This window comes from Panthera uncia, chromosome F1 (genome assembly GCF_023721935.1).
Source record: "Panthera uncia isolate 11264 chromosome F1, Puncia_PCG_1.0, whole genome shotgun sequence".
Classification (NCBI taxonomy): Eukaryota; Metazoa; Chordata; class Mammalia; order Carnivora; family Felidae; genus Panthera; species Panthera uncia.
The window spans coordinates 65,454,147-65,481,632 of NC_064813.1; the positions used below are offsets into that span (position 1 = coordinate 65,454,147).

Sequence of the window (27,486 nt, forward strand, 5' to 3'; positions counted from 1 at the left end):
TGCCACGGCCACCTCCCTTGCCTGCTCTGTTCTCCCAGAAAGGTGGCGCCATGTCTCATTCAGTTTGCTGTCCAGCTCCTGCCACCCAGTAACTTTTATTGCCAGAACAGCTCCCAGGACCCCATGGCGGTAGGAGGGGGGCGCTAAGTCTTTATTGGGAAGGACGCCCACCTGTCTTCCCTCACTGCAGACGGTAGACACACTCCGTGTCAGGGTAGGGCGGCAAGTTCAGCTGGTACTTCTTTTCCAGAGCAGGAGGCACGAAACGACCTCCCAGGTAGTGATAGCGACCGGTGAAGTGGCTCGCAGACTTTTTGGGTGCGGTCAGGGAGATGAGCAAGTCTGGCTGGATCCCTCCAGAATTTCCCTTCTCCACATCCCATCCTGAAAAGAGGGTGTATTCAGGGAGAGAGGAGAGAGCAGGTGTCCATTCTTCCATACCTCGTTCTGCCCCTGTCCTGAACGAGCGGGGGCCCCGTGTCTCTGCCTGGGGAACCCGCATCCTTGGAGCTCCATGGCCATGGCCTCCTAGGCTTTGGTCTCTTGGGTCCAGCACACAAAAGGTGCTCCCGGCCTGCCCCCTGGCCCTTTTGTGGAATCCCAAAAGCTGTGTTCTGCCCCTTTACACTCAGCTTGTTTAGAGCTTGGTCTGAGCCTTGGAAGAATGAGGACTCCTGGGTATCTATCTTAAGACAGGGCAGGACCCAGGCCCCCATCCCACCCAAGCTCCTCGGACCCGGCACCTGAGGGAATGTCGATACTCGCAATGGGCACGGTGAGCCCGCTCAGGACGCTCAGGATGCTCCGGAATGGCTCCCGGACGTCCCCTTTGAAGCTGAAGCCGAAGATTGCATCCACTACCAGCTCGTACAGTTCGTCGATCAGCATGGGCTGTGGTGGAGCAGGGAGAGGAGAGGGTGTGGGAGCCCCTGACCGGACAGGGCTGTCCCCGGCACACACCACTCAGGGGCAACGGGTCATTTTATCTCCCTCAGAGACTTCAGTGCAAACTGGTCAGTGATTTAGACCAAGCGGAGTCCACACGTGGTTTCTGTTCTGAGTGCCTGTCTGCCTGCCTGCCGTTGGGGCGGGTACGGGGTGAGGCCACCTGCAGCTGGAGGCAGGACAGACCCCTTGCTTTCTCTGCAACACCTCAGTCTCTTCACCTGTGAAATGCGTTAAGAAACTTAAAAAGCAAAGTTCTTATTTCCCATCCTTAGGTCCATGTCCCTGCAGAAAGGGCTTAGGATGAGGCAGTCACATCAGCCCCTTCTCAGGGGGTTACTGCCTGCCGAGCAGGCCCTGACCTCAGAAGTCAGAGGGAAAGGTGTGGCCATGGATGTGAGAGGCAGCCTCGGGCACTGCTGGAGCGGGGGCGGGCTCTTCACACTGTTCCTGGTCAAACGGTACACTTAGGCACCTGTGCGGGGCACTTCCCCACCTGCCCGGAGTCTGTCCTCCAGAGAGATGGGCGGGGGAGCTCAGCCACCTACCTCCGGGGGCATTTCACCAAGGAAGGGGATGTCCATTTTCTGGCACTGGGTCACCAGTGCACCGAAGAGTGGCTTGTTAGGCCTTTTGGGGTAATAGATGGTTGGCTGGTAGCCCTAGGGGGAAGGAGAGGGGTCATTCGAGGCCAGACCTCAGAGCCCCCCGCCGCCCAGCCCTGCCCCGATACTCACAAAGAGCTTGAGGTGCCGGGCACAGACCAGGCCGTCTCCTCCGTTATTCCCGGGCCCGCAGATGACCAGGACCGTGGGGGGGCTCCGGGACATAGACTTGGGGGGATAGGCCTGGAGGCGGAGTCAGGGGGCGTCACAGGGGCCCTGGGCGGCCCCACCCCCACCCCCCGGGCTTGACCGGCGCCACCGACCTTGGCTATGGCTGTGGCACAGCTCAGCCCCGCCAGCTCCATCAGCTGGTCCACGCTGAACTGGTACTCGTTGAACAGCTCCTCGTCCACGGCCTGGGCCTCCTCCTGGCTGCGGACACCCACCGCCTGAGTCCCGCCCCAGGGCGCTCGGAGCGCGGGCGCGCTGCCGCCCCAGTCCCGGTCCCCGCCCCCGCCCCGGAGCGAGCCCGCCCGAGCCTCGCCTACCTCAAGTACTTCACCGCCGGGCTCGCCATGAGCGCCGGGTCCCCGCGGCCGCCCGACTGCGGCCGCCGCGTCCCCCACCAGGCTGGCCTCGCGCGGCAGACCCCGGCCGGGCCCCGGACGCGCTGCAGGTGCGAACCGGCGGCCAGCAGACCAAACCCCAGCAGCGCCCGCAGGGCCCTCATGGAGCTCGCGGCGCGCGCCCCTCCCCCCTCGTCCGGCGCAGGCGCGGCCCTCGTCCCGCCCCCCTGGAGGCGGGGCCTCGGCTCGTCCCGCCCCCTCGCGAGCGCGCGGCCGCCTGGCCTCGCGTTCCCTGGGGGCGGAGCGCTTCGCTCACAGCGGCGTGGGCGGTGGCTGGTCGCCTTGCGGGTCCTGCCCAGAGGGCGGCCCGGGCACGTACCAGCCACGAGTGCATGTGGCACCCCTGGTGTCAGTGCCCTGCGAGTACGCGCTCCACGGGCGCCAGCGCTTGCAGAGCCGGCCACCGCGCCCGCGACGCGGCGCTCGGTAAATCGGGCTAATGTTGTCACTTACAAGGCAAGCGGTTCCCAACGCGGGATGGACTGCTCAGGCTGGAAGAGCAGTACTCGAGAGACAAGTGATGGGGGGAAACGAAGGTTTGCTTTATTCAGGAAGAGAATGCACTAACACCCCAAAGGCCATCTTCCCCATCCGGCCAAGCTGAGGGTTTAAAAAAAATTTTTTTTTTTTAAATCTTTATTTTTGAGAGAGAGACAGAGTGAGAGCAGGGGAGGAACAGAGAGAGAGGGAGACACAGAAGCCGAAGCAGGCTCCAGGCTCCAAGCTGTGAGCACAGAGCCCAACACGGGGCTCGAACCCACAAACCGTGAGATCATGACCTGAGCTGAGGTCGGAGGCTTAACCGACTGAGCCACCCAGGCGCCCCCAAGCCAGAGGGTTTTAAACGGGAGGGCGGTGCCAGAAACGTGGGGGCTTGTGCAAGGGAAGCTGGTGCCTGGGCCCTTAGTCATTTGTGGTCATGATCTTGGGCAGGCCTTACCTCCTGGAGAGCCGGATCCCTCATTCCTCAAGGCCAGTGGTCTAATCCCTAGGAAAGTAGGTGTTCTGCTACAGACCAAGGGACTTAGGTCAAGCAAGCAAGGAGCCCCTAAGCTTGAAGTAAGTTAAACCTTAAGAGTGGTTGCAGTGCTGTTTACAGTATAATTTAAGACCCCTCCCCCAAATACATTAGCTGCCCCTACCTCTGCTTACCAGGATAGCATGCTTCATTTCTCTAATCATACATAATACTTGTTCCCTGTCATCAACCTAATAGCTATGGAAATACAAAGTTATAAACCTTAAATAGGTTGAGAGTGTCATGGTTAAAAATGTAGTTGAAACCATAGGCTCCAGATTCCAAAAACATATCAAGAAACACCTGGAGGGGAAGACTGCAATTTTTACCCAAGAGGTTTTAAGAACGCAAATACAAAAATACAAAAATAAAAACTAAAAAGAGGGGTGCCAGGGTGGCTGAGTCAGTTAAGCATATGCCTTCGGCTCAGATTGTGATCTCAAATTTGGTGAGTTTGCCGCTGTCCTCTTCAGATCCTCTGTTCCCCTCTCTCTCTGCACCCCCCCCTCAAAAATAATAAATAAAATAACTAAATAAATAGAATGCAAACACACACTCTCACATACTTAAGCGGCGGAGTGTGGGGGGGGGGGAAGTCTTGGGAATAACACACCAGTTACCACTAAGACACTACGATAAAGTAATTAACCAGGTGAAGGTCCTGTTTTTATGTTATTTTTCTGTGCCATGAATTGTATCCTGGCTAGTTCACTGAGAAAGGCAAGAACTCCCCCTGCTTTTATTTATTTTTTTTTTATTTTTATTTTTTCAATGTTTTTTATTTATTTTTGGGACAGAGAGAGACAGAGCATGAACGGGGGAGGGGCAGAGAGAGAGGGAGACACAGAATCGGAAACAGGCTCCAGGCTCTGAGCCATCAGCCCAGAGCCCGACGCGGGGCTCGAACTCACGGACCGCGAGATCGTGACCTGGCTGAAGTCGGACGCTTAACCGACTGCGCCACCCAGGCGCCCCTCCCCCTGCTTTTAATTACTCTCCTGCTATTCTCCTTTTGAATTATAAAAGATTTATCGTCTCCTGTAAGATGTACCCTTGTCCCCCAGCCATGCTTGTTTTACATGTTTGTTGTATGAAATAGAATTTATCAGACTGCATTTGTGGTGGAAAATTGTTTTTGTTAGACTGTGTTTGTGGCTGGAAATTGTACATCTAAATTGTAATGTCCCTTACAATTGGATAATCTTATCCAAGACCTCATTCATTTTATACCATCACCAGTATGTATAAGTCCTTCCCCTTTTGGTTAGGATCTCTTTTTTTGTTTTTAAGTAATCTCTACACCCAACATGGGGCTCGAGCTCATGACCCCGAGATCAAGAGTCACACGCTCCACCAACTGAGCCAGCCAGGTGCCCCCTGAAGATTTATTTCTAAAACACAATATGAAGCGTGCTTTTTTGACAGATAACATTTGAATACTTACATGTGCCACACGCTAACAGGAATCAGCTCATTTTACCCTTGCAGCAACCCTGTTATCGTTCCCATTTTACAGAAGAGCAAACTGAGGCTTCAAGGTGTTGAACCACATGCCCGATGACACAGCGGTAGCTGTTGGTGGAGGGGGAGCTAGGGTCCAAACAGCCTGAATGACAATGAAAGGGTTGTCATTGCTGTCTTCATTCTGATGAGATGTTAAGTATAGGACAGTGACACAAGCATATCTCACCACATGTCCCCAGGAAGTGGAGCCGAAGACCTACTCCATCCTATTTCTGCTTCCAGGCTTCTAGAGTTTTCTTTGAGAAATGCCTTCAAAACCAATTTATTAAAGGCTCATGGATCGAGCACTCCTGAGTTCCGGATGCTTACACATTTCACCCTGTCGATCCTACGATGCATTTTTACCCTCGTGTTATAGATGAGGACATTGACTAGCACAGAGAGAAGTCATTTGCCTAAGATAATACAGCTATTCAGTAGTAGAGTCAGTGACGGTTGACACGGGGTTGGCCTGACCCCGTGGTATACTCCCGTGTGGCAGCTGCCGCTGCTTGTCCCTCAAAATCCACTCTCCTTTCTTCCTTCGGCAACAGAACCCCGGAGTTTTATGTGGCCACACGGCTGCCCGGCTTCACACTACATTTTCCAGTCTCCCTTGCAGCAGCCGGGCGTGTACATGTGACTAAACTCTGACCAATGAGGTCCGAGCAGAAATGACTTGAAACTGCCAGATGGCACCTTCTAAAAAACGCAGGTTTTCCTCCACTTCCTTTTTCCTTCTTACCGGCAGGAATGAAGGTGCTATGCCGCAGGTGGGGCAGCCAGTTTAGGACATGGCATGGGAATGCTGTGTTGGGGATGGCAGAGTGTCCTGCCTGACTCCCTGAGCTCCAGGAAGCCACCGCCTCCATGGGGACTGCTTACGTGAGACAGGAGTAAAGTTCTCTCTGTTTAAAGGCACAGTTACGGGGCTCCTGGGTGGCTCGGTCGGTTAAGCGTCCTGCTCTCGATTTCAGCTCAGGTCACGATCTCACCGTTCGTGGGTCGAGCCCCGTGGCTGGCCTTGCAGAGCCTGCTTGGGATTCTCTCTCTCTCTCTCTCTCTCTCTCTCTCTCTTCTCTCTCCCCCTCATCTCTCTCTGCCCCTCCCTCTCTCTCCAAATAAATAAACTTTAAAGAAAATAAATAAATAAATAAATGGTAGATTACATTGGACTCTGTTACAGCTGGTGAACCTGCATCCAAATCAAGACACCCCCAACACCTGACGAGACAATAAGAAAGGTGAGCGGCCGTGTCCCCAGTGTCCTCAGCAGCTCGTGGCATGCCGGGCATATGGTAGGCCCTCGGCAGAGATTTTAATGAATCCTCAAAATCTCACGGTGAGGAGTTCCCGGTGTAGTGGAAACCCTCTTCTCGGACACGACCTGGAATGGGTTCTTTTATTTCAACTTAAAACAAAAAAAATACATTCATCTGCCATCTGTCAAAGTGTGGCCAGGGTCTCTTCTTGGAGAACAGGCCGCGACTGACTTCTTCATCCTTCGCGCATAAATGGACCACCTGCGATTTCCAGTTTGCTCACGGGGGCGAACAGCGAGTGGCGTGGTTGAAGCAATCTAAGAGCAAAATTCATCTAGACTTTTATTATTTTGCAGCCAAACGTGATAATTGTCTTGGTCCCATCTAATTCAATAGTAGTTTTTGAATTGAGTCACCTTAATCAAGACTTCTAAGGATTCGACTTAGTTTTCATAGAAACAGTGCTTGTTTTCACACTTGGTTCACCAGTTTGCATGATATTTAATTAAATGACAAATTGCAATAACACATACGCCAGCGTAAGCACATTTGGTACCGACACGGTCAGCTCTTGGTAAGCACCAGCATGACCGGGGCGGGGGTGGAGGCGCGGAACTGCCCCGCGTTCTAGAAGGTGTTGACGGCCTGGGTTTGAGTCCCGGCTTCCCCACTGCCTAGTGGTGTAGCCTGAGAGGACAAACTCATTAACCCTGGTGCTGTCTTTTCCACATCTGGGAAAGGGGGTCATCCACTGTGAGGACTGCAGGAGGAAGCACCGTGTGGTTTGTGCCCTGTGTGACCGCCGTGTGACCGCTCATCGCGGCTGTCCCACAGGCCTGCGGGGCTGCCTCCCAAACCCCCGACGGTACAGCAGTGCGTTCAGAGGTGTCCTCTCTCGGGCTATATCCCCGTTTCCCATTCGAGAAAATAGACGTCTGGAGACGTCAGTGACTGCAAAGCCTCTTGGCCAACATGTCACAGCTTTTGGAACTGGCAGGGGCCTTAGCAATCATGAGGTTTGGATCCAGAAGGAAATTCACTGTCCACGTTCCTCTTTCCTTTAGCCCCCTGAGCCCCAAACTTCCAGCGAGGAGCAAACTGAACATCTCAGTGCCGAGACCGCCAAGCCCTTGTTCAATGCGCACAACGGCCCATCTGTCGTTGGTGGCACATCACGTGTCCATGCAGCGCTGAACCCCCGGGAAGAGGCTTGGTCCCAGAAACCCGGAACGTTTGAGTGTTGCGGAGGAAGCACAGAGGCCGCGTTCCGGGCCAGCAGAGTGGAGTCACATGATCGTACAGAACCCAGACTTGGCGAGTCTCCTCTGAGGGTTCCTGCTTGGGGTTTCCCTGGGCCATCCGGGCGACCTGCGGGAGTCAGGGAGGGCTTGCCAGGGGCAGCGGCCGGGGACAGAGCAGAGGGCAGCCTTCACCTTGGCCACTGGGCCCCAGGGCGGGAGGGGGCAAGCTAGAGCTGCACGACCCCCCATTCGTGGGACTCTCCCTCTCTGGGAGGCCTACGGTCAGGCTGTGCAGGAGACAGGGGACCCCCAGGGCTCCAGAGTTGGGTGAGTGTTGTTAAGAGTGTTCGAGGGCTTACAGAGAACAAACTGAGGGTGGACGGGGTGGGGTGGGGGAGAGGGGAAAGCGGGTGATGGGCATGGAGGAGGGCACCTGTTGGGATGAGCACTGGGTGTTGTATGTAGGTGATGAACCATGGGAATCTACCCCCAAAACCAAGACTGTATGTTAGCCAATTCGACAGTAAATTATATTTAAAAAAACAAAAAAAAGATTGCTCGAGGGCAGACAGAGAGGGTCCAAGCACTATGCCCCCAAGTACTGGGCCGTATCTCCCCCACCCCCCTTAAAACCATCCAAAGCCACATCCTCTCCTACTCCTTTCATCCATTCCCCAGGCCTCTTCCCCTCCCCCGGGGACCCACCTATTGACTTGGGGGCCACTGGGGACCAGAATGCCAGGATGCTCCATTCGGAGGGGGCCTTGGCCTCCAAGCGGGAGATGGGCCCCGGATCCTGGACCTGGATGGAGAGGGACGGGCACACTCATCACAGGCCTCTCTGCGCCAAGAACCACATGGTGCAAAGAGAAAACTTTGGGAGAAGAACAAGGAGGGTGCGTGTCGGGGTGCGTTCACCGGGCGCTGGCACGGGGCGCACGAAAGACTACCCTCCGTACGGGGCAGGCGCTTGGCAAAGCTGGGCCGCCCACCGCCCACTGCTGCCCGGAGGACGGCACACTGAACGGAAGACAGGGAGTTCAAGTGTGAATAGCAAGTAGCAAACAGCTCTGGCCCCAGAGGTCGAAGTCTTTGGGGGACGAGGCTGGTACACGGTGAGCAAGGGCAAGAAAATCACTCGGTCTCCGTACCTGGCACGTGGTAGGCTTTCAGTAAAACTTGGTGTTCTAAGACGCAAAGTCCTAGAAGTTAGGAAAGCCACGGAAGCGGCCAGGAAGAGGTGACTGAGAAAGGGGTCAGGGAGACTGGGCCAGGGCCTTGAGAGGTGAGCAGGAAGGGGAGGGGGCTGGTCAGGCGTCAGCGGCAGACCCAGGGGGAGGCGGGGCATCCAGGAAACCAACGTGGGGGAGAGAGTGCTCCCGTGTCCAGGTAGGAGATGCACAGCTAGGGACAGCCTGCTGCCACTCACACTCCAGCCTCTGCGCCCAAGACGCCGCGGGGACATCCGGTGGGGCCTGGTCCTCTCTCTCCTCCTGGCCCTCCTCCAATTCCTCTTCCTCCCACCCACCCGAAGACCTGGAGGGGTGGGGAACAGGAGGCAGAGCAGCACCAGGGACACGTCCCCCACCCCACCCCGGGGTGCCTGCGTGGACGCGGCCCCAACCCCACCAGCGTCCGCACCCCCGTGGAGCCCCGGAGCCCCGGCCCCACCCCACTCACCTGTGCCTCACTTCCACTCTGCCCCTTCCCGGCCCTCCTGGAGCCTGGGGCCTCCCTGGAGCCCAAGTCTGGGGATGGCGGGGAGTAAAGGGAACCCGCTGTGACGTAGCCGCGAGCGTATGTTCCCTCCACACGCAGCGGCCCCACACAGAGCGGTGCTAGACGCTAACTGGGATGGGCCACGCCTCTGAGAGCGGAAATCCGCGACGAGGTCCGTGCTAGTAACGCTCAAGTTAGAACTCGGGCTCACGGACGATCAGACATGGCCAGAGCCTGGCCTCTACCTCATCCTGCCTGGGGCCTCCAGGGGCAAAGTCACAGGAAGTCGGTGGCTGCCTTCAGACGGACCCCAGCTCTTCCCCAGTCCAGTCCTCTGCCCGGACCAGGCTAATTTAGTTTCACTTTCAAATTATAAATACAGTGTCCTAGTCTTTAAGAGAAGACATGAATCCCATTAAATAAATATAATAAATAGTCGAGTATAATTTTAATTCCTGGGTGGGAGGTTCCCCGAGGTTATCTGGAGGGGTGAGAGGCAGGGAGGCCGAGAGAGGGTCGGGGGAGCCAGAGAGCCAGGGGCTGGTGGAGACGCAGGGAGAGCCGCCCCGACTGCGAACCGCAGCACCGCCCCCACCGTGTGGCCTGTTGGAGAACTGCAGCCCGGGACTTGGTTTCCAGCTCCTCTGGGTAGGGCTCAGCCTCCGGGCTAGTGACCACCCGGGCAAAGGCCTGGCACTGCCCGGCGCTGGGAGACGGGCCACCCCCCCCCCCCCCCCCCCCCCCCACCAGCAGGTGTCCTTGGAAAAGCGACACGTGTCCACTCTGCGGACTCTGGGGCAGGTGAACACACACGAGCGGCCCGGGGCAGCAGCCCTGCTTTGCCACCACCCCCTTCTCTGGGCCACCTGTCCCCACCCCCACTCCTTGTCTCAGGTGTCACCTCACCAGGGTGTGTGTGGGGACGAGCCCGGCCCGGGCCAGGTGGGTCCTCATGGCGTCCGCCAGCTTGGCCACCAGCCGGTCCCGCACAGAGTCTGGCTCCTTCTGGAGGGAGGGTGGATAACGGGGGTGGTGGGGGTCCTCTGGGGATCGGGGAGGAAAGAGACAGGAGGCGGAGGAGGGAAGGGGGCTTCGTCTTCCTTCTCTTCTACCGCAGCCCCGGGCCTTTGCCAGGATCCTGTCACCGCCTGTGCACAGTTGTGGACAGACGAACCCCTCGTGCCAGCAGTGTCCCGGGGCCCAGCACACTGTGCCCAGTGTGTCTGTCTGGTGGGTGACGAGTGGTGGGGGAGACAAGGCGAAGGCAGGAGTGTCAGCAGAGGAGGGGAGCAGGGAGAGTTAGATTCTGGGGCGCGGGGTCTCACCTGACTCCGAGCCAGCGCCTCCTTATAGTACGTCAAGGCCTGGTCGTGCTGCCCCAGTCTGGCTGCGGCAGCCCCCAGCCCCTCGCAGGCCTGCCATTGGCCCTTCGTGTCCCCTGGGGAGAGAGCCCGGGGGTCCTCTGGCGGCTCCCCACGCGACGGACCCTCCCCACCAGCCCCGGGGACCCTCCGCCCGTCCCCCTGCCACTCACCAGTGTCCCGGGCCGCCTGCAGGGCGTGTAGGTAGTTGTCTCTGGCTGCCCTGTGGTCCCCCAGCTGGCTCAGTACAAATGCCAGGCTGCCAAAGCTCCGGCCCTGCTCCCGCCGCTGCCCCCCAGAGCCTGACGACAGAGCCACCCCGTCGTAAGCGGGGGGCCTTGGCCTCTGAGGCGTATCCCCTGGCGGCCAAGGCCGGGCCCCCGGGAGTCCCGGCGCTCAGCCCCAGCGCGCCTCCAGCTGCACCGCGGAGGCCTCTCCTCAGGCCTGCTTTTCGGCCTGAACGCACCCCACCCCCCACCCCCGCTGGCCACCTTGAGCTGGGCAACGACCCGGCGACCTGACCCTGCGAAGCGGCAAAGTTCCCTTCCTGCACATGCAGCAACCGAAGCTCAGAGAGCGACAGGGACTCACTTGCACACAACAACTTAACCAGAGAGGCACTGGCTTCCACATCAGGCTCCTCTCCTGCCCGGGGCTCTGCCCTCTGCCCCCCCCCCCCCCCCCCCCCGCCCCCCCCCCTCCCCCCCCCCCCCCCCCCCCCCCCCCCCCCCCTCCCGCCCCCCCCCCGCCCCCCCCCCCCCCCCCCCCGCCCCCGCCTTAGTCCTTCGGTCCCAACGCAGCCCCCAGCCCCTGGTGCCCACCATGCAGGTCAGCAGCCTTCTGGTGACACTCCCGGGCTTGCCGGTAGTTGCCGAGGGCACTGTGGGCCGTCCCGAGGTTCCTCAGCACCGTGGCCTCCTCTCCCGGCCCGCGACACAGGGGCAGGGCCCGCAGGAAGGCCTCCGCTGCAAGCGGAAACAGCTGGAGCTGGCAGTAGCTCAGGCCTAGGTCGTTATAGAGATGCCCTGGAGGGCGTGGCCAGGGTCACGGGCAGCCAGGTCAGCTGCAGCTGTCCTGGTGCGGCCCCTGTCCCCCTCTCCTGGGGTCCTCCGGCCCTTTCCCCAGCCCTCGGAAAAGCCTCCGCTTGCACCCCACGTCTCAGAGCATCGCCTGGTCTGATCTCCCCAGACCCCACTTCTCCTCTGCCCGCAGGCCTCACCCAGCAGTCTGTGCTCAGGGCTCCTCTCAGCAAGCCTCCGGCTCTCCTCCAGCACCCGCGTCACCGCGCCCACCCCATGCCGCCCGCTCTTCAGCATACACCCCGCCGCAGCCCCCAAGGCCAAGGCCGCAGCCTGGGGCTGCCCTGCTTGGGCGTAGGCCCGGCTTGCCTCCTGCAGACAGTGGGCTGCCAGCTCAGGCTGTCCCAGAGCCTGGTAGCAGGCTCCCATTTTTGCCTGGACTTGCCCATGGTCGCCTAGCGGCTGGTAGTGACCCAGGGCCCTGTGGTACCAGGCCAAAGCTTGAGGCAGGTCGCCCAGGGCGTGGTAGGCCAAAGCCACATTGAAACACTGGTCGCCATGACGCCTGCCCTGCGCCTTCTCCTCAGGTCGGGCTCTCAGGAGCAGCTCGAGGCCCCGGGCTGGGTCCCCGGTCTCCACGTAGGCAGCCCCCAGGTTGAAGGCACAGGCCCGGAGAACAGGGGTGTCGCGAGTTTGCGGGGCCTCCGAGGCCAGGACGAAGGCCCTCTGGAAGATGGTCAGGGCTTCGTGGTTCCGGCCAGCCAGGAGCGCCCCGTGGCCAGCCCTGGTGAGGGCGTGGACGCTGGCCTCTTGCTGTGGCCGCTTTCCCCTCCGTTTCTGCTTGGAGGTTGAGGGTTCAGGCTCAGACTCAGGCTCTCGGCGGGTATCCTCAGGGTTGGAGGAAGACATCGTGCTGACACTGGGGAGCAGGGGGGTCAATATGTCACCCTGGGCTTCCTCCAAAGCAGGCTCCCTCTCGGGTGATTCAGCTCTAACCCCGCCCCCAGGGCCGTAAGGACTCCTCGCTGCCGCCGCACTCCGCTTCCGCACCCCTACTGGGCGCCACATCAGCCCTTACTCCAACGTCCCAACTCGTTCTCTGTCCTCCTTCAGGACCCGGTTCAAGTAACAGAAAGCCTCCTCCCTCAGCCATGCGGGTCCTTCCGGACCCCACGGCACCTTGTGCCCGTGTCTTTTCCAGCGTTTATCACACCGGGTGAAAGTTGCTGACTTTCTTGTCTACCTCTCCTACCAGATTCGGAATGACGTTAGGGTCTGGCACGTAGTAGGTCCTCAATAAACGTCCATCGAATGAGATGGAGGTGGCTGGAGGCGATGGTTAATGCGTTAATGCGTGTGTACCCGCTGCCACTGGGCTGTGCGCTTAGAAACGGCTTGATGGGATAAAAAGGTATGTGTACCTTACCACAACACAAAAAACATTCACTGAACGAGCAAACGAAAGGGCAGCTGAACGGAGCACGCGCAGGGCTTCCCCTCCATCATCTGTTCTCCTCCACCATCACTGTTCCCCACGGACACCCTCACACTCACAATCTAGGCGCTCCTAGGTGTGGGTTGGGTCAGCTCAACAGATGCTCAGTGAGCACCTGCTGCACCCCGGGAGCCATACAGGGCGCCGGGGACGCGGAGCTGAGAGGGCTATTGAATCGGCAAGGAGTCAGCTTTCAGGACGGAGGATGCCGGCCGGCCATTCAAGCCCACGCCCCACTTCGGGGCCTCTTGTTCCACAACTGGCTGGTTCTGGGCCCCCAGCCCCCTGCTCCAGTCATCACATGTGCTTCCCTGTTAGGATCTCTCTCCTAGAAAGGCAAAGCCTTTTCCTGAACTCTCTTCCCAGGGTGGTAAAGGCTGGGGCCTGCACGCTCAGCGCCCTCTCCCCCCCATTTCTTTCCTTGTTTCCCCTCTTTCTTGGAAGAGGCAGGCAGAGATGTCTCTCTTTTCAAAGAAATTCCCCCTGCAACTAAGAACACCTAGGAATCCTGCCTTCAAGGCCCTCATCCCTGGGACATTCCGCGCTAACCCCACCAGGTCTCAGGGCCCCAGCCACAGGATACCTTACCTCCCTCGATCCTCTCTGCGGCCGGCTTTCTGGAATGGTCCCTCTGGCTTGGGTTACCTCCCCAAGCCCTTAGCTCAAAGCCCCGGGGTTACCAGACAACCAGGCACCGCCCTCCACTCCTAGGGAATTTTTTGATGGACAGTTCAGACGACCTATCCCAGTGCTGGATCACTGATGGCACTTGGGCAGTTACCTGGATCCCATCGCCCTTCCTGCCCCACCACTGCCCACCTCTGCACACACCCCTCAAGTCCCTCACTTTAAGCAAGGAGCCAAAGCATGACGGGCCTGTGCCTGGTTACAACCTCAGAGATCATCTGTGCCAAACTCTCATTCCGCAGAGGAGGGGACCAGGCTCAGAAAGCAGGTAGGACGTGCCTGAGGTCACAGAACCATGCAGCTGGGGTTAGAGCCCAGCTTTTCTGATTCTGGGCTGATTAGCCCAGGGTCCCTTCCACTGCACTGGGATTGCAAGCTTTAATGAGGCCTGGGCTGTCCTAGAAGTGAGCCCTTTCACACACACACACACACACACACACACACACACACACATACACACACACTGTGCTCCTGTTTGGGTACATTCCACATTTGGGAACGAGGGGAAAGGTGATGGTCAGGAAAGGCCTGGAGATCAGAAGAGTCTCTCTGCCCCCGCTCTGATCTGCAACATCCATGTTCTGCTTAATGAGAGGACAGCAGGCCCGTGACAGCAGCCCCTACTGTGCTAACTCGCTGAGGGTGGCTGGCATTAGAAGGCAAGTGTCCTCTGGGGCGCCTGGGTGGCGCAGTCGGTTAAGCGTCCGACTTCAGCCAGGTCACGATCTCGCGGTCCGTGAGTTCGAGCCCCGCGTCGGGCTCTGGGCTGATGGCTCGGAGCCTGGAGCCTGTTTCCGATTCTGTGTCTCCCTCTCTCTCTGCCCCTCCCCCGTTCATGCTCTGTCTCTCTCTGTCCCAAAAATAAATAAAAAATGTTGAAAAAAAAAATTAAAAAAAAAAAAAAAGAAGGCAAGTGTCCTCATTTACCTGGGGCAGAAGACTTTTTATTTGTATTTTATATATTTTTTTTAATTTTTAATGCTTATTTATTTTTGAGAGAGAAAGAGCATGAGCAGGGAAGGGGCAGAGGGAGGGAGACACAGAATCCGAAGCAGGCTTCAGGCTCTGAGCCGTCAGCACAGAGCCCGACGCGGGGCTCGAACTCACGGACCGTGAGATCGTGACCTGAGCCGAAGTCGGACGCTTAACCGACTGAGCCACCCAGGCGCCCCCAGAAGCCTCTTTTAAAGTAGAGAGGCCTTCGCCAGAAACCAAGTTACCAGGAAGTAGTCGGGCTCCTCCGAAACGGCTGGACAGTGTTTGCTGAACGCCTGCGGTGTGCAGACACAGCGCCTCGTGCCACAGACGGGGCCCGTGCCCGCAGGCTTTCCCAGCTGCCTGCAGCTCCCACCCGTGGGCCGGCCTCCAGGACGCTCCCACAGCCCGGCCAGGGCCTGCCAGGCAGCTCCTCTTTGCCCAGTCAGCAGCCTTCCCTTAAGGGGAGAGGTTTTAGGGAGGTACGGGGACTCAAACTACTCTCACCGAGGTTCCAACGACCTCTCAATGACCCAGCGATCATTTCTGAATCATTTTCTTGTTTGATCCCCCACTTTATCCGACATCCCCTTGCAACTCCGTCTCCTCACTAGGGCTTCCAGGACGCGTGTCCTGGCTCTTTCTCTTCTTCGGACAGTTCCTTCTCTGTCTCCTTTGCTGGGCCCTCTGTCCACCCCTTAAATGCTAACGGTCCCCAGTGCTCTGCCCTCTGCCCTTTTCTTACCTTACGCACACTTCCACGAACACTGCATCCACGCCTCTGATTTTCACACCACTGATAAGCCAATAATTTCTTTTATTGTTTATTTATTTATTTTGAGAGCGAGAGAGAGAGAGAGAGAGAGAGAGAGTGAGTGAGCATCAGCTGGGGAGGGGCAGAGAGAGAGGAGAGAGAGAATCCCAGGCAGACTTTGCAATGTCAGCGCAAAGCCCCATGCAGGGCTTGATCTCATCACTATGAGATCATGACCTGAGGGGAAATCAAGACTCAGATGCTTAAGCTTAACCGACTGAGCCACCCAGGCGTGCCCCCGCCCCCCCCCTCCCGGCCAATAATTTCTACATGCACATCTCCAGACTTACTTCGTCCAAGCAAAATTCCTGTTTCCTCCCATCTACTGACCCCATGTTCCACCACCAACCCAGTCCGTGAGCTGGAAACGCGGGGGGCATCCGTGACCCCTCTCCTCCGCTCTGGGTCATACGGTTCTACCTCTGAAACCTCTCCCCAGCGCGCCCTCCTCCGCTGTTTCATAGCCACGGCCGTGGAGGCGGCTTAGCGCACAGCGGTGGAGAAGTCAAGCTTGGGGCTGCACTCGTGTCTTGGTGCCACCAGTTTTTAGCTGTGTGACATTTCTAAGCCTCAGTTCCCTCATCCCTCTTTTGAATATTAAACAAGATAATGCTAAATACAGTACCAGTAGGCAAGAACACCGGATGCGTGTCATTCTTGTGTGTTGGTCCCTAACCCTGGTATGCGAGAAATACCTCTCTGCTCAGCCCCTGTTTCAAGCCCCTGTTGCACTGGGATGGTGGAGACAATATGAGTCGGGATCTCTGTCCCCTCCTTTCTCCCAGGATGCAGGGAGTAGGGGACGCTAAGACTCGAGAGGGAAGGCCCGTTGGGTCCTCAGCCATTTACTTGCTATCCACCGACACCTCCTTTCATCTCACGGACCTGGCCCTGACGGGGCCAGGGGCCCTCGTCCCAAAGCAGAAGTGAGGGTAACCCACCCGGGTACTTCCTTTCTGGCTCAGCTGGGGAGTTTCTGCACAACCTCATTATGCAACTGCTCCTTGTCAGGGTCCTGTGCTGCCCGGAAAGCAGGGAGTGCGACCTCCATCCCCAGGAGCCTAGATTCTCTGTGCTTTCCTGCTGGTGGAGAGCAAAGGGGATCCCTTCTGATCTCAGGGAGCACCCCCTGTCTTCAAACCCCACATCTCCCAGTTTTGTCTCCGCCCTGAGTCTCTTCTGTCCCTCTGAAGGTTTGGATGTTTCCTGTTTCGTACCCCTTCAAATCCCTCCCCTGAGGCTACGAACCTAGGCTGCCTCCTTGCTTGAATGAGGCAGGGGAGTGGGGGGGGGGGGAGGGCAAAAGGAGAAACACCAGATGGGGAAGCCTGCTAGTTAATATAGTAAAAAAATAAAACAAAATTCAGGACAGGTGTCAGAATTATTTTTATGAGTTCAGACTTGACTATCTCCCACCTGTGCTACTGCCTTGCAGTCTCCACTGGCCTCTGCCCCGAGCCTCCCCCGCTCCACGCCCTGCTGCAGAAGGAGTCTTTATAAACTCGGAATCTGGCGCTGCCCTGGGTCCGAGGTGTTCCTCGGCTCGTGACCGCCCCCCCAGAGCACCTCCAGGCACGTCAGCGCCGCGCGAGGTACCGCAGCGCCCGCCGTGCCCCTCCAGGCTCTCTTCCCGCGTCTCCCCGACCGAGCGTCGTTCTCCGATAAAACCGAACCGCTTCTTATTTCCTGAACTCACCTCCGGGCTCTTGCACATGCTGTTTCCACGGACTGAAATTCCTCTTTCAGCCTGATGAATTCTTGTTCCCTTTCCAACCCAGATCAGCTGCCGCCTCCACTAGGAAGTCTTCCTGACCTTCCCTGCCCTTAGCTTCGCGGCAGCAGTGACCTCGTCCCTCTGCGTATCACTGACCTCTAATTTATTTGACTTTAGGTCTGTCACCGATTCCAGAACAGCGGCTTTTAAGGCATTAATCATGTTGATTTACCTCTGCATCCGCACCATCCAGTTCAGTACAAGCTGGCCCACAAGTTGCGGGAACCAAGAATGCTACAGGAAGCGGAGCGGGGTCCGTGGGGACACCGGGGAGAAATGACGGCGGCAAGGGCAGAGGCTACTTTAGCAGCGGAGGAGCCCTAGAGGAACAAGGCGCCCACGGCCGGGCGGAGAAGGGAGGGCAGCTCCCCCCGCCCTTCCCCCACCCGCGGCGGCCTCCGCCTCCGCACCTGGCGGCGCTCCTGCGCCTGCGCGCGCGCGGCCTGGAACTACATATCCCAGCGCCCCCCGCGGCCTGGCCGGAAGTGCGCTCCGGCCGCGGCGTCGGTGAGGGCGGTGGCCGGGCGGCGGGAGATTCAAACCTGGAAAGAGGAGGAACATGGAGCGGCGGAGAGCGGGCGCGGGCCCGGCGCCGTGTGAGTGCGGAGGGGGACCGAGGAGGGCGGCGGGCCTGCGCTGCGCGGGGAGGGAGCCCCCAGTCGCGTCTCCGGCGGGCCGCAGTGGCACCGGGAGCGGCGAAACGCCGGACCCCGCCGCGCTTCCAAGCTTACCGACCTTTCTGCCGCATCCCCACGTTCCGGGGCCCTGGGGCTGAGCGGGTGTAGGTGGCCTGGGTGGCCGCGTAGAAAGGCAGCAGTTACGGCTGGCAGGCTTGCACGCCCAGCGCTACGCGGGGAAGGGGGGGCGGGACGCCCAGAGACCTCGGCTTTTGATGCCGCTTTGAGATCAGGCCTCTCAAAGGTTAGGGTCAGAATTACCCAGGAGGCTTGTTTCGAATCCGCATTCCGCAGCCCTCTCCCAGAGCTTCAGCTCCAGCAGGTCTGGACTGGGGCCCTTCCCTGCGTTTGTAGCAAGCCCGCTGCGCTGTTTCCCGCACCCCACGTAATCAGGCAGGTAGTCCGTGGGCCGCGCTTGCAAATACACTGCTTGAGAAAGAGACCGGGGTCAGGAGGTTTGGTGGCAGAAAGGTTTCTGTTTGACCTTCCGAATGAAAGGCGAAATCTCCTTCTTCCGCCTCTTCCCCTTCCTTGCCGTTAGCGTTTAAAAAACAAAGTCCCCGTTCTCCGTTCTGTTGAAGGGAAGCTAGTTTCAGACCTTGGAAGGGCAGGAAGACTGTTTTTAAGACCCATGAGTGTACAAAACCCCGCCCATCTCACACAGCCCTCAGCTCGGGGCTCTGAGGTGATGTCATTCGCTTACTGGTTGATTTTCCGTGCTTAGCAGCCAACACTTGTTCCTTGTACACTCCCTGGAGGGAACCGATGGATTTCCTATGATTGGCTGGGCCTTTCGGATCTGAACGTGGAGGTTTTGTGCGTGCGTGCGTGTGTGTGTTTTAACTTGCTCAACTGTCGATTCCAATAAGCCCTGTCCCTCCTCCAAATCATGTTTCAGGATATGCACGATAAGGAAATGAGGTAAAGAGTAGGATTGGCATGAAGTGTTGAGTCAAAGACAGACTGATCCAGCTCTGTCTCTTTTCAGGCCCTCTGTGTTTATTTCTTGTGTGTGTGTGCGTGCAACTTTGTCTCACCGCGTCTGGTTTTGTATTTTCTTCCCTAAGGAGACTCCAGAGGTGGGGGACAGGAGGAGGGGGGCTGTGGGAGGGCACAATACGTGTGCTCTCTCACTTAAGGGACCCCAGTTCTCAAGTTTGGGGTCAGAGTATTGTCTACATTTTATTGAGCTTGGAGATTATTCTCCTCCTCAAGTGACTTAAAGCAAAAAGGAGAGTAGAGATAGCTTTGTGATCTTTTAAGACTCTCTCTCTTTCCACTTAATCCTAAGTGATTGCCCTTTTCCACATGATTCCCTTTGTTGAACTACCTCCCCCCTCTGCCCCTTTCTGCCTGTTTGTTCTTAAAAATTTTTTTTAATGTTTATTTTTTGAGAGAGAGAGAGAGAGAGAGAGAGCAGGGGAGGGGCAGAGAGAGAGGGAGACACAGAATCCGAAGCAGGCTCCAGGCTCCCAGCTCTCAGCACAGAGCCTGATGTGGGGCTTGAACTCATGAAGCATGAGATCATGAGCTGAGTCGAAGTTGGACACTTAACCAACTGAGCCATCCAGGTGCCCCTGTTTCTTTGTGTTTTTTTTTTTTCAGTTTATTTATTTATTTTGAGAGAAAGAGAGAGAGAGAGAGAGCATGTGAGCATGCATGTATATGAGCAGGGGAGGGGTAGGAGAGAGGAAGAGAGAGAATCCCAAGCAGGCTCCTCACTATCAGCCTGGAGGGCCTCGATCTCACAAACAGTGAGATCATGACCTGAGCCGAAATCAAGAGTGGGACTCTTAACCTACTGAGCCACCCAGGCACCCTGAGAATCTGTTTCTTTAGAGTAAGGGTCTGCTAGCCCAGGGCCTGACATGCAGAAGGTAGGGCGTGAATGAGTGGCTGTGGGATGGTGAGTCCCGTTGGTCCTGTTAGCCTAAGTCTCTGGGAGGGTCCTTGGGGAGGATGACACGGGCCCAGGTCTTAGAGAACTCAGAGGCTATTAGGGATAGAATAAGGAGCTAAGTTCCCAGCCACGGAGGGGTCTGGACATCCGTGTGGGGAGACCTCGAGGGAAGGGCTTGAAATGGAGGGGAAGGAGGGGTCAGGAGCCGGCTGGAGAGGAACAGGAGGGAACACCTCTGACACAGGGGAGCCCCCTGTTGCAGGTGCTGACCAGAGCGGCTTTACGGGGTGGGGGCTGGAGATGGGAGCCAGGGCTGTTGGGAAGAGGGGCACCGACACGTGAGGTGCTCCAGGTCACTGGGCAGAGTTGCCTAAGAAAATCTGTTAAGAAGCAGCTTCAGTGCTATGGCCCTTTGTCCTATACTCCCCGCCTTGACCTTATCCCCCTGACTCCTCAGATGAACGCCTCACAGCCGAGGAAATGGACGAGCAGAGGCGGCAGAACGTGGCCTATCAGTACCTGTGCCGGCTGGAGGAAGCCAAGCGGTAAGCGGAGGGGCTGCCTCCTTCCGGAGCCCCATCCCCTCCCTGCCCGCCCCAGGCACCTGCCCCCTAGCCAATGCAAAAGGAGTCCATTCTGTGGGAGAGGGAGAGTTGAAATAGCACCTCTCTCTCTCTCTCTCTCTCTCTCTCTTTTTTAAGTTTATTTTTTTATTTAGAGAGAGAGCAGGTTAGCGGGGGAGGAACAGAGAGAGAGGATCTCAAGCAGGCTACTCACTGACAGTTCGCAGCCCGACACAGGGATTGAATTCACGAACCCGTGAGATCACGACCTGAGCAAAGATCAAGAGTCAGATGCTTCATGGACGAGCCCCCCAGGCACCCCATCTTTTTTTTTTTTTTTTTCTTCTTGTTTTAAGACTTTATCTTGCTAGAGCAGTTTCAGGCTCAAAGTTAAGAGGAGGATAGAGATTTCCCATATGCCCCCTGCTCCCACACATACACAGCCTCCTCCACTATCGGCATCTCCAAGAGTGGTACGTTTGTTGCACGTGATGAACTCACCTTGACACATGATCCCCCAAAGCCCGCAGCTTACCTTGGAGTTCACTCTTGGTATCGCACACCCTGTGAAATGCGTCACAAACGTAGAATGACGTTATCCGTCAGTGTGGTGTGTTGGAGTAAGTTCACTGCCCTAAACAGCCTCTGTGCTTTGCCTCTGTGTCCCCGCATCCCGCCCCCTGGCAACCACTTATCTTTTTTACGGTCTCCATCGTTTCTCCATAGTTGGAACCATAAGGTACATGGCCTTTGCAGACTAGCTTCTTTCACTTAGTGATGTGCGTTTGAGATTCCTCCGTGTCTTTTCAGGGCTTGACTGCTCATTCCTTTTTTTTTTTTTTTAAATGTTTTTATTTATTTTTGACACAGAGAGAGACAGAGCACGAGCAGGGGAGGGGCAGAGAAAGAGGGAGACACAGAATCCGAAGCAGGCTCCAGGCTCTGAGCTGTCAGCACAGAGCCCGACGTGGGGCTTGAACTCACGGACCATGAGATCATGACCTGAGCTGAAGTCAGACGCTTAACCGACTGAGCCACCCAGGCGCCCCTTTAAGTTTATTTTTGAGAGCAAGAGAGACACAGAGAAAGCGTGATCAGGGGAAAGGCAGAGAGGGATCACCTACTGAAGGACTTCTTGGTTGCTTCCAAGCTATGCCATTTACCATCAAAGCTGCTATAAACATCTGCCTGCAGGGTTTTTATCTATCTATCCATCCATCCATCCATCCATCCCTCTATAGAGAGCACAAGCAGGGGAGGGGCAGAGGAAGATAGAGAATCTTAAGCAGGCTCCATGCTCAGCACGGAGCCCAATGCAGGGTTTGATCCCAGGACCCCTGGGATCATGACCTGAGCCAAAATTGAGACTTGGATGCTCAACCAGCTGAGCCACCTAGGCACCCCTGCATGCAGGTTGTTCTGTGGTCACATGTTTCAACTCCTGTGGGCAATTACCCAGGGTGAGGGAGCTGGGTTGTATGGTAGGAAAATTCTGGGTTTGTAAGAAAGCACCAAGCCGTGTTCCAAGGCGGCTGCACCATTTTGCTTTCCCAGCAGCAGTGAGCGAGGGCTCCTGGTGCGGCACCTCCTTGCGGCACCGGGTGTAGACGGTGTGCAGACTGTGGTCATTCCAACAGGTGCAGTGGTGTCTCACTGCTTCTATTTCATTTTTTCCCGGATGACATACGGTGTGGGGCAACTCTCCTGTGCTTTTTTCCCATCTGTGTGTCTTTGGTGAGGTGTTCGTTAATGGGTATCTGTGGCCCATATTTTAATCAGCTGTTCTTTTATTGTTGAGTTTTAAGAGTCCTTCCTTCCTTCCTTCCTTCCTTCCTTCCTTCCTTCCTTCCTTTCATTCATTCATTCATTCATTCATTCATTCTTAATAAGCTCCACATCCAACACAGGGCTCAAACTCACAACCCTGAGATCAAGAGCCCCATGTTCTACCGACTGAGCCAGCCAGGCGTCCCGTTCTTTGTGTATTTCGGATACTGGTCTTTTATCAGATGTGTGTTTTGCAAATATTTTCTCCCAGAGTGTGTCTCGTCTTATTCTCTTGACATTGTCTTTTCTGGAGCAGAAGTTTTTCATTTTAATTAAGTCCAGCTGGCCAATTTTTTTTTTCCGACGACTGTGCCTTTGGCATTATATTTAAAAAGTCATTGCCAGGGGTGCCTGGCTGGCTCAGTCGGTGGAGCATGCGACCTTTGATCTCGGGGTCGTGAGTTTGAGCCCCACGTCGGGTACGAAGATCACTTAAAGAAAAAAAAAAGTTATCGCCACACCCAAGGTCGCCTAGGTTTCCCCCGTGTTATCTTCGAGGGGTTTTATAGTTCTGCATTTTACATTTAAGCTGATGATCCCTTTTGAGCTGACTTTTGTGAAGGGTGTGAAGTCAGCCTCTGGATGGATTTCTTTTGCGTGTGGACGCCCCGCTGTTCCAGTGCCATTTGTTGAGGAGATGATCTCTGCTCCATCGGATCGCCTTTGCTCCTGTGTCAGAGATCGGCTGGCTGTGTTTACGTGGGTCTGTTTCTGGGCTCTGCATCCTGTCCCGTTGGTCTGTCTGTTCTTTCACACTGCCTTGATTCCTGTGGCTAAGTTGGGTCTCGTCAGTCTTCCAACTCTGTTCTTCTCCTGCAATGTCGTGTTGGCTCTCCTGGTCCTTCAGGCTCCGCATACAGGCTTTAGGGTCAGGGTCTTGCTATCCGCAGCGCAACTTGCTGGCAGTTCGTTCGGGATGGCTCCGAGCGTGTGGATCCAGCTGGGAAGAGCTGGCGTCCTTACAGTGCAGGGCGTGGGGCGTCTCCCACGTAGTTTGGTTTTCCGTTGATTTTGTTCATCAGGGTTTCGTAGTTTTCCTCAGAGATCTTGTACGTATTTTGTTAGACTTAGACCTAAGTATTTCATTTTGGGGGTGCGAGTGGGAACCGTGTGTGTTTTTCAAATCCCACTGTTCGCTGTGGTATATGGGACAGTGGTTGACTTCAGCGTATTAAGCCCGCGTCCCGCAGCTTTGCTGCGCTCCTTACTGGGTCCCGGAGGCTTTGTGTCGCCTTCTTTCCGATTTTCCACGGAGACGGTCACACTGCGGACAAAGACAACACCCCGTCCTCTTATCCCCCTACACACGTCCTTGCCTATCTCTAAAGTGTGTGGACATCTGCTTACATACTAACCACGATGCCATTATAATAGCCAAAGAAGTCATCCATCGATCCTGGGAAGGTCCATACCCAGGCCATTTTCAAATTTTCCTGATGGTCTGAAAAAAATAGCCTATTTTTCAGCTGGCTTATTCAAATAAGGATCTGAAAACGCTCACATATTGTATCCGACGTTGGTGTCTCTTACATCTTCTTTAATCCAGGATGACCCACCTCCCCTCTTCAGTTCTTTACGTCACGGACTTGGTGAAGAAACCGGCTCATGTGCCCCGTAGCTCATCTCCCCTCCTGGATTTGTCTGTTTTCTTCCTTGCTTCAGCCAGCTTGTTCCTCTGTACCCGTGTTTCCTGTAAATGGATGTGGGCTCTAAGGCAGCAGAAAATGCTTCATTCTGTCCTTTTGATCAATAGCGTGTTTTTAATCTTCTCCAGGAAAACAGATAGCATGAGTGGACAGGAAAGCGGGCGTCTGTGGCAGGGAAGGCACGGAGTGCAGCGCAGTGTGACTGGCTCGCTCTGGAAACAGACACTTTCCTGTAGATGTCGTACAGGGAGAAGCCTGGAAAGCCCATCTGAAGAACGCTTACGCTCTCCCTTGTGCCCGTCGCACGACCATCAGTGATAATGATGCTTTACGTTTCTGTCCCCAGCACGTTCGCTCTCGTTAGCTCACTTGCTGCCGAGGCAGAGACAGTACAGGTCGCGTTCTCTTCATTTTGCAAGTTGTACGAGTGAGGCTCCGAAGGCGAAGTGGGGGATGGTGTGGAAAGCAGGACTTCTGACTCGGAGGGCTGTGGCCTTCCTGGCCCTGTGTGCTGCTCCCCTCCCACCAAGCCTGGGGGTTCCCCACTACCCTCATCGTCCTCCAAGCTGGGCTATGAGCTGTGTAGGTCACTGGGGCGGACAGAACCCTTCAGTACCTGGGTTCCCAGAAAACATGCAGAATGACAGATGCGAGCAGGTTCGGTGTGGTCAGCAGGCCTGCGTGACCGGACCGAGTGGGAGGTTCTGGCCCGTTTGAACCACACCGGGGATGCGCGGGTTCAGGATCTGACCGGGAGGAGTTTCAGGGGTGGAGGGGGCTGAGGGCTGGCCATCCCAGTGTCCGGGGCGGCTTGGGGTGAGGTGGGAGCACCCAGACAGTGGGCAGAGAGGGGAGCTGGGGGAGGGGCGGGAGCTGGGCCAGGGTGGGTGGCAGGCACAGTCCGGCTCTGGTGCTTTCAGCTGGATGGAGGCCTGCCTGAAGGAGGAGCTTCCTCCCCCCGTGGAGCTGGAGGAGAGCCTCCGGAACGGGGTGCTGCTGGCCAAGCTGGGCCACTGTTTTGCACCCGCCGTGGTCCCCTTGAAGAAGATCTATGATGCGGAGCAGCTGTGGTACCAGGTGGGGCGGGGGGCCTCTCCCTTCTACCTGCTTCCTCTTAGCTTGCCCTTCTCCTTGGCAACAAGGGACTCTTGCTAGGTGGGCCCTGGGCTGCCCCTGCTATGAGGCTTCTGAGCAAACGGGTCTACCCAAGTCTACGCTCAGAGGCCTGGGGGCTTTGCCGCCGTGAAGCTACTTCCTGGACGCGCTGCCCCTTCGCCACGCTCTGGCCGGCACAGCCCTGTCTCCTTCCCGCCTCACCTCTGGACTCCCCTTTACTAGGAAGCCTTACTAGGTTGTTGATCCCCTGTCTGCCGTCCTTCCCAAAAGTCCTGCTGGGTCATCCATTCCTGGTGGCTTCCGTCTGTGACTCTCTCCTGGAGGGTCGGGGGACGGAGTATGGGAAATCTGCAGGGCAGGGTCCGCCGGCTCCCCACCCCCCACCCCGCCCTTCAGATCTCCAAGCCGCGGTCTGGGCTGTGCCCATGGGGAGCTCTGAGAACTGTAGAAATAGATTCTCTTCTCTTTCCTTCCCTTTCAGGCAACTGGCTTGCATTTCCGCCACACAGACAACATCAACTTCTGGCTGTCGGCCATAGCCCACATCGGCCTGCCTTCGGTAACGCTGGGCCTCGAGACTGGGGAGCATCTTTACTCTCCACCGGCCCCCCACCCCCACCACGCACGCTTTGTCTCCCCGGATCCTTCAGCCCTCGTCAAAATGTGTCTCCTTAGCTAACGTAACCTGAGGGTTTAAATTGCCTGCAGGTGTCTGTCTTTGAACCACGTTACTTGGTCTCTGCCTCTACTTCCTGTGGGTGAGGGAAGCGATGGGAGGTGAAGGCCCCCTGACCTAAGCTGCACTGTCCCCATTAGTGAGCGAGGCCCCCGTGCAACGCAGTGGATGCATATTTAGCCAGCCTTCCACCAGAATTTTGTGGCGTGATGTGGGCTTGCTACGGGCCATATCCCTTGGTGGTGGACTTGGAGGCCCGGGCCCGGGTCCCCTGTTGGCCATACATGGCACGTCCCCTTGCCCTTTGGATCTCAGCGTGTTACTCGACTGTAAAATGGGGATGGTGATCCCTGCCCTGTGTACCCCGTGAGGCTGTCAGGAGGACCGGATGATGTGCGTGAGTTCCCTTTATGAATCCTAAGGAACTGTACCAATTAAGGCATGATAGGACTCTGCAGGGTTCTTCCTACAGGCAACTGTGCAACAAGGAAGCAGCAGTAAGGGGACTTTGGTGGGAGGCAGGAGTAATAGGGGCCAGCTGTCCTCAGTGAGGCTGAAACGCTGTTAAGTCTCTAGATTGGGTCCTTCCTGTGAATCTGAAGTAACCAAGAGGTTTTGAGCTTCGACCTCATGGGAGTCGCCAGGCGGAATGGGACGCCGTGTCTTGGAGGGAGGACTCAGTTCTTCGAGGGGACCCCACTGATCAGAGGCCTGTGGCCCAGAGACAGGGATGAACGCCCTGTGCCCTCGGTGGTCCTGGACAGCGTGTGCCTCTTTGGGCCTTCCGAAGGAGCACGGCCGGCCCCCCAGCATGCCGCCTGCCTGGCGAGAGTCCACAGGGGCACAGGCTCGCTGTGTCTACGGGATGCATAGGGGGCCTCTCTCTCCTGGAGGACACGGCCTGCATCCTCTAACCGCAACAGTCTTGCCTGTGTCCCGTGAATCTGGCGATGTGCGTCTGCGCCTGGGCCTCGGCTCACTTTCTTTAACACTTGGTGTGTGTGGCCACAGTGCTGGCTGTCAGAGGTTAGGGAGGCTGACTTCGAAGCCCCAGGCAACAAAGGAGTATCTCCCCGGGTCAGAGAGGAAGACCCATTCCTCAGCCCCTCTCTCCATAGCTGGTGCTGCTTCACGTTTCCAGCGGCAGTAACCAGCTGCTTTCCCCTCCAGACCTTCTTCCCGGAGACCACAGACATCTACGACAAGAAGAACATGCCCCGGGTGGTCTACTGCATCCATGCCCTCAGGTGAGAGGCCCCAGACTTCCGTCCTCCGGGTGGATACAGGAAACATGGCAGCAGGAAGGAAGGCAGGCACTTCTCAGGAGCGTGAGACTTCAGAGTTTTGCCGTTGTGCGTAGATTTATGCGCACGTTTGTGTGTGACCTGCAGGGGTGAAGGAAAAGGGCAGGAGGGAAGGGTCTTCCGTTTGTGCTTGGGGCCCAAAGCAACCAAAACGAGCCCTCAAGAGCGTCCCATGCGGCTCACCTAGCGGGAACGTTCAGGCCGTTTGGTTCTTCTCAGAACCGGCCATCAGCATCCAGCTGGCTAGAGCTTAAAGTGGCCGACCAGTTCCCGCGTCTGCCGCGTCGTCTCGTCCGGACTTCATTTCCCACGTCCTTTCAAGCCCGCCCGGCTCTGCGGGTCTCTGCTTGCCTTACCCTCTGTGTCCACCTGGTAACCGCAGCGTGCCCTTCTCTGTGAAGTCCCGATGCCCCCTGGCCTCTCGAGCATCGTACTTATCTTCTGTAGCGCTTGCCTCGGCCTGACTTCCAGTAACATCGCTCCCCGTGGACTGGGGGGACTTGGGAGCAGGTGTGGTGGGCTCCCTGTCCAGGTCCCTGTGGCATCTCCTGCAGACCGTGTCAAAATAAATAGGCCCCAACGCCTTCCATTCTTTTCCAGTCTCTTCCTCTTCCGGCTGGGACTGGCCCCTCAGATACATGATCTCTATGGGAAAGTGAAATTCTCAGGTGAGCCCAGCTCCTTCCCCAGCCGCTCGTGCGGGCAGGGTCTTGGGGGCTCTGGCCCTGAGGAA

General features: G+C 56.9%; 3 protein-coding genes across 3 annotated transcripts in view; 1 reads left to right on the plus strand and 2 right to left on the minus strand.

Annotated features, from left to right (window-relative positions):
• Positions 1–76: 76 nt before the first annotated feature.
• On the minus strand, positions 77–2,315 carry NAXE (NAD(P)HX epimerase). The gene is made up of 6 exons (XM_049634786.1): positions 2,099–2,315; positions 1,874–1,982; positions 1,683–1,793; positions 1,494–1,607; positions 744–891; positions 77–384 (listed from the first exon to the last, which is right to left on the minus strand). Exons 1-6 carry the CDS (start codon positions 2,278–2,280, stop codon positions 182–184), a joined length of 867 nt encoding a protein of 288 aa, XP_049490743.1. The 5' UTR covers positions 2,281–2,315; the 3' UTR covers positions 77–181.
• Positions 2,316–6,036: 3,721 nt separating this feature from the next.
• On the minus strand, positions 6,037–12,437 carry TTC24 (tetratricopeptide repeat domain 24). Its single transcript, XM_049635082.1, has 10 exons — positions 11,500–12,437; positions 11,102–11,305; positions 10,454–10,582; positions 10,245–10,357; positions 9,826–9,924; positions 8,881–8,948; positions 8,517–8,736; positions 8,160–8,220; positions 7,906–8,116; positions 6,037–7,327 (listed from the first exon to the last, which is right to left on the minus strand). Exons 1-10 carry the CDS (start codon positions 12,365–12,367, stop codon positions 7,246–7,248), a joined length of 2,055 nt encoding a protein of 684 aa, XP_049491039.1. The 5' UTR covers positions 12,368–12,437; the 3' UTR covers positions 6,037–7,245.
• A 5,115-nt stretch (positions 12,438–17,552) lies between these two features.
• Positions 17,553–27,486, plus strand: part of IQGAP3 (IQ motif containing GTPase activating protein 3) — a 34,793-nt gene continuing 24,859 nt past the window's right edge. The window contains exons 1-6 of the mRNA XM_049634787.1: positions 17,553–17,640; positions 20,079–20,166; positions 24,578–24,734; positions 25,255–25,332; positions 26,620–26,696; positions 27,354–27,421. Coding sequence (XP_049490744.1) covers positions 17,604–17,640; positions 20,079–20,166; positions 24,578–24,734; positions 25,255–25,332; positions 26,620–26,696; positions 27,354–27,421 — 505 coding nt within the window. The 5' untranslated portion in view covers positions 17,553–17,603. The remainder of the gene's footprint in view (positions 17,641–20,078; positions 20,167–24,577; positions 24,735–25,254; positions 25,333–26,619; positions 26,697–27,353; positions 27,422–27,486) is intronic.

Coding starts and splice junctions, on each gene's coding strand:
- NAXE (XM_049634786.1), bottom strand. CDS start 2,280: ATGAGGGCCCTGCGGGCGCTGCTGGGGTTTGGTCTGCTGGCCGCCGGT. Junction 1,794..1,873: donor GTGCCACAGCCATAGCCAAG/GTCGGTGGCGCC, acceptor CTCCGCCTCCAG/GCCTATCCCCCCAAGTCTAT. Junction 385..743: donor GAGTATCGACATTCCCTCAG/GTGCCGGGTCCG, acceptor CCCTCTTTTCAG/GATGGGATGTGGAGAAGGGA.
- TTC24 (XM_049635082.1), bottom strand. CDS start 12,367: ATGTGGCGCCCAGTAGGGGTGCGGAAGCGGAGTGCGGCGGCAGCGAGG. Junction 10,583..11,101: donor GAAGGCTGCTGACCTGCATG/GTGGGCACCAGG, acceptor CTCTGTCGTCAG/GCTCTGGGGGGCAGCGGCGG. Junction 8,117..8,159: donor CTTTGCCAAGCGCCTGCCCC/GTACGGAGGGTA, acceptor CCAGCGCCCGGT/GAACGCACCCCGACACGCAC.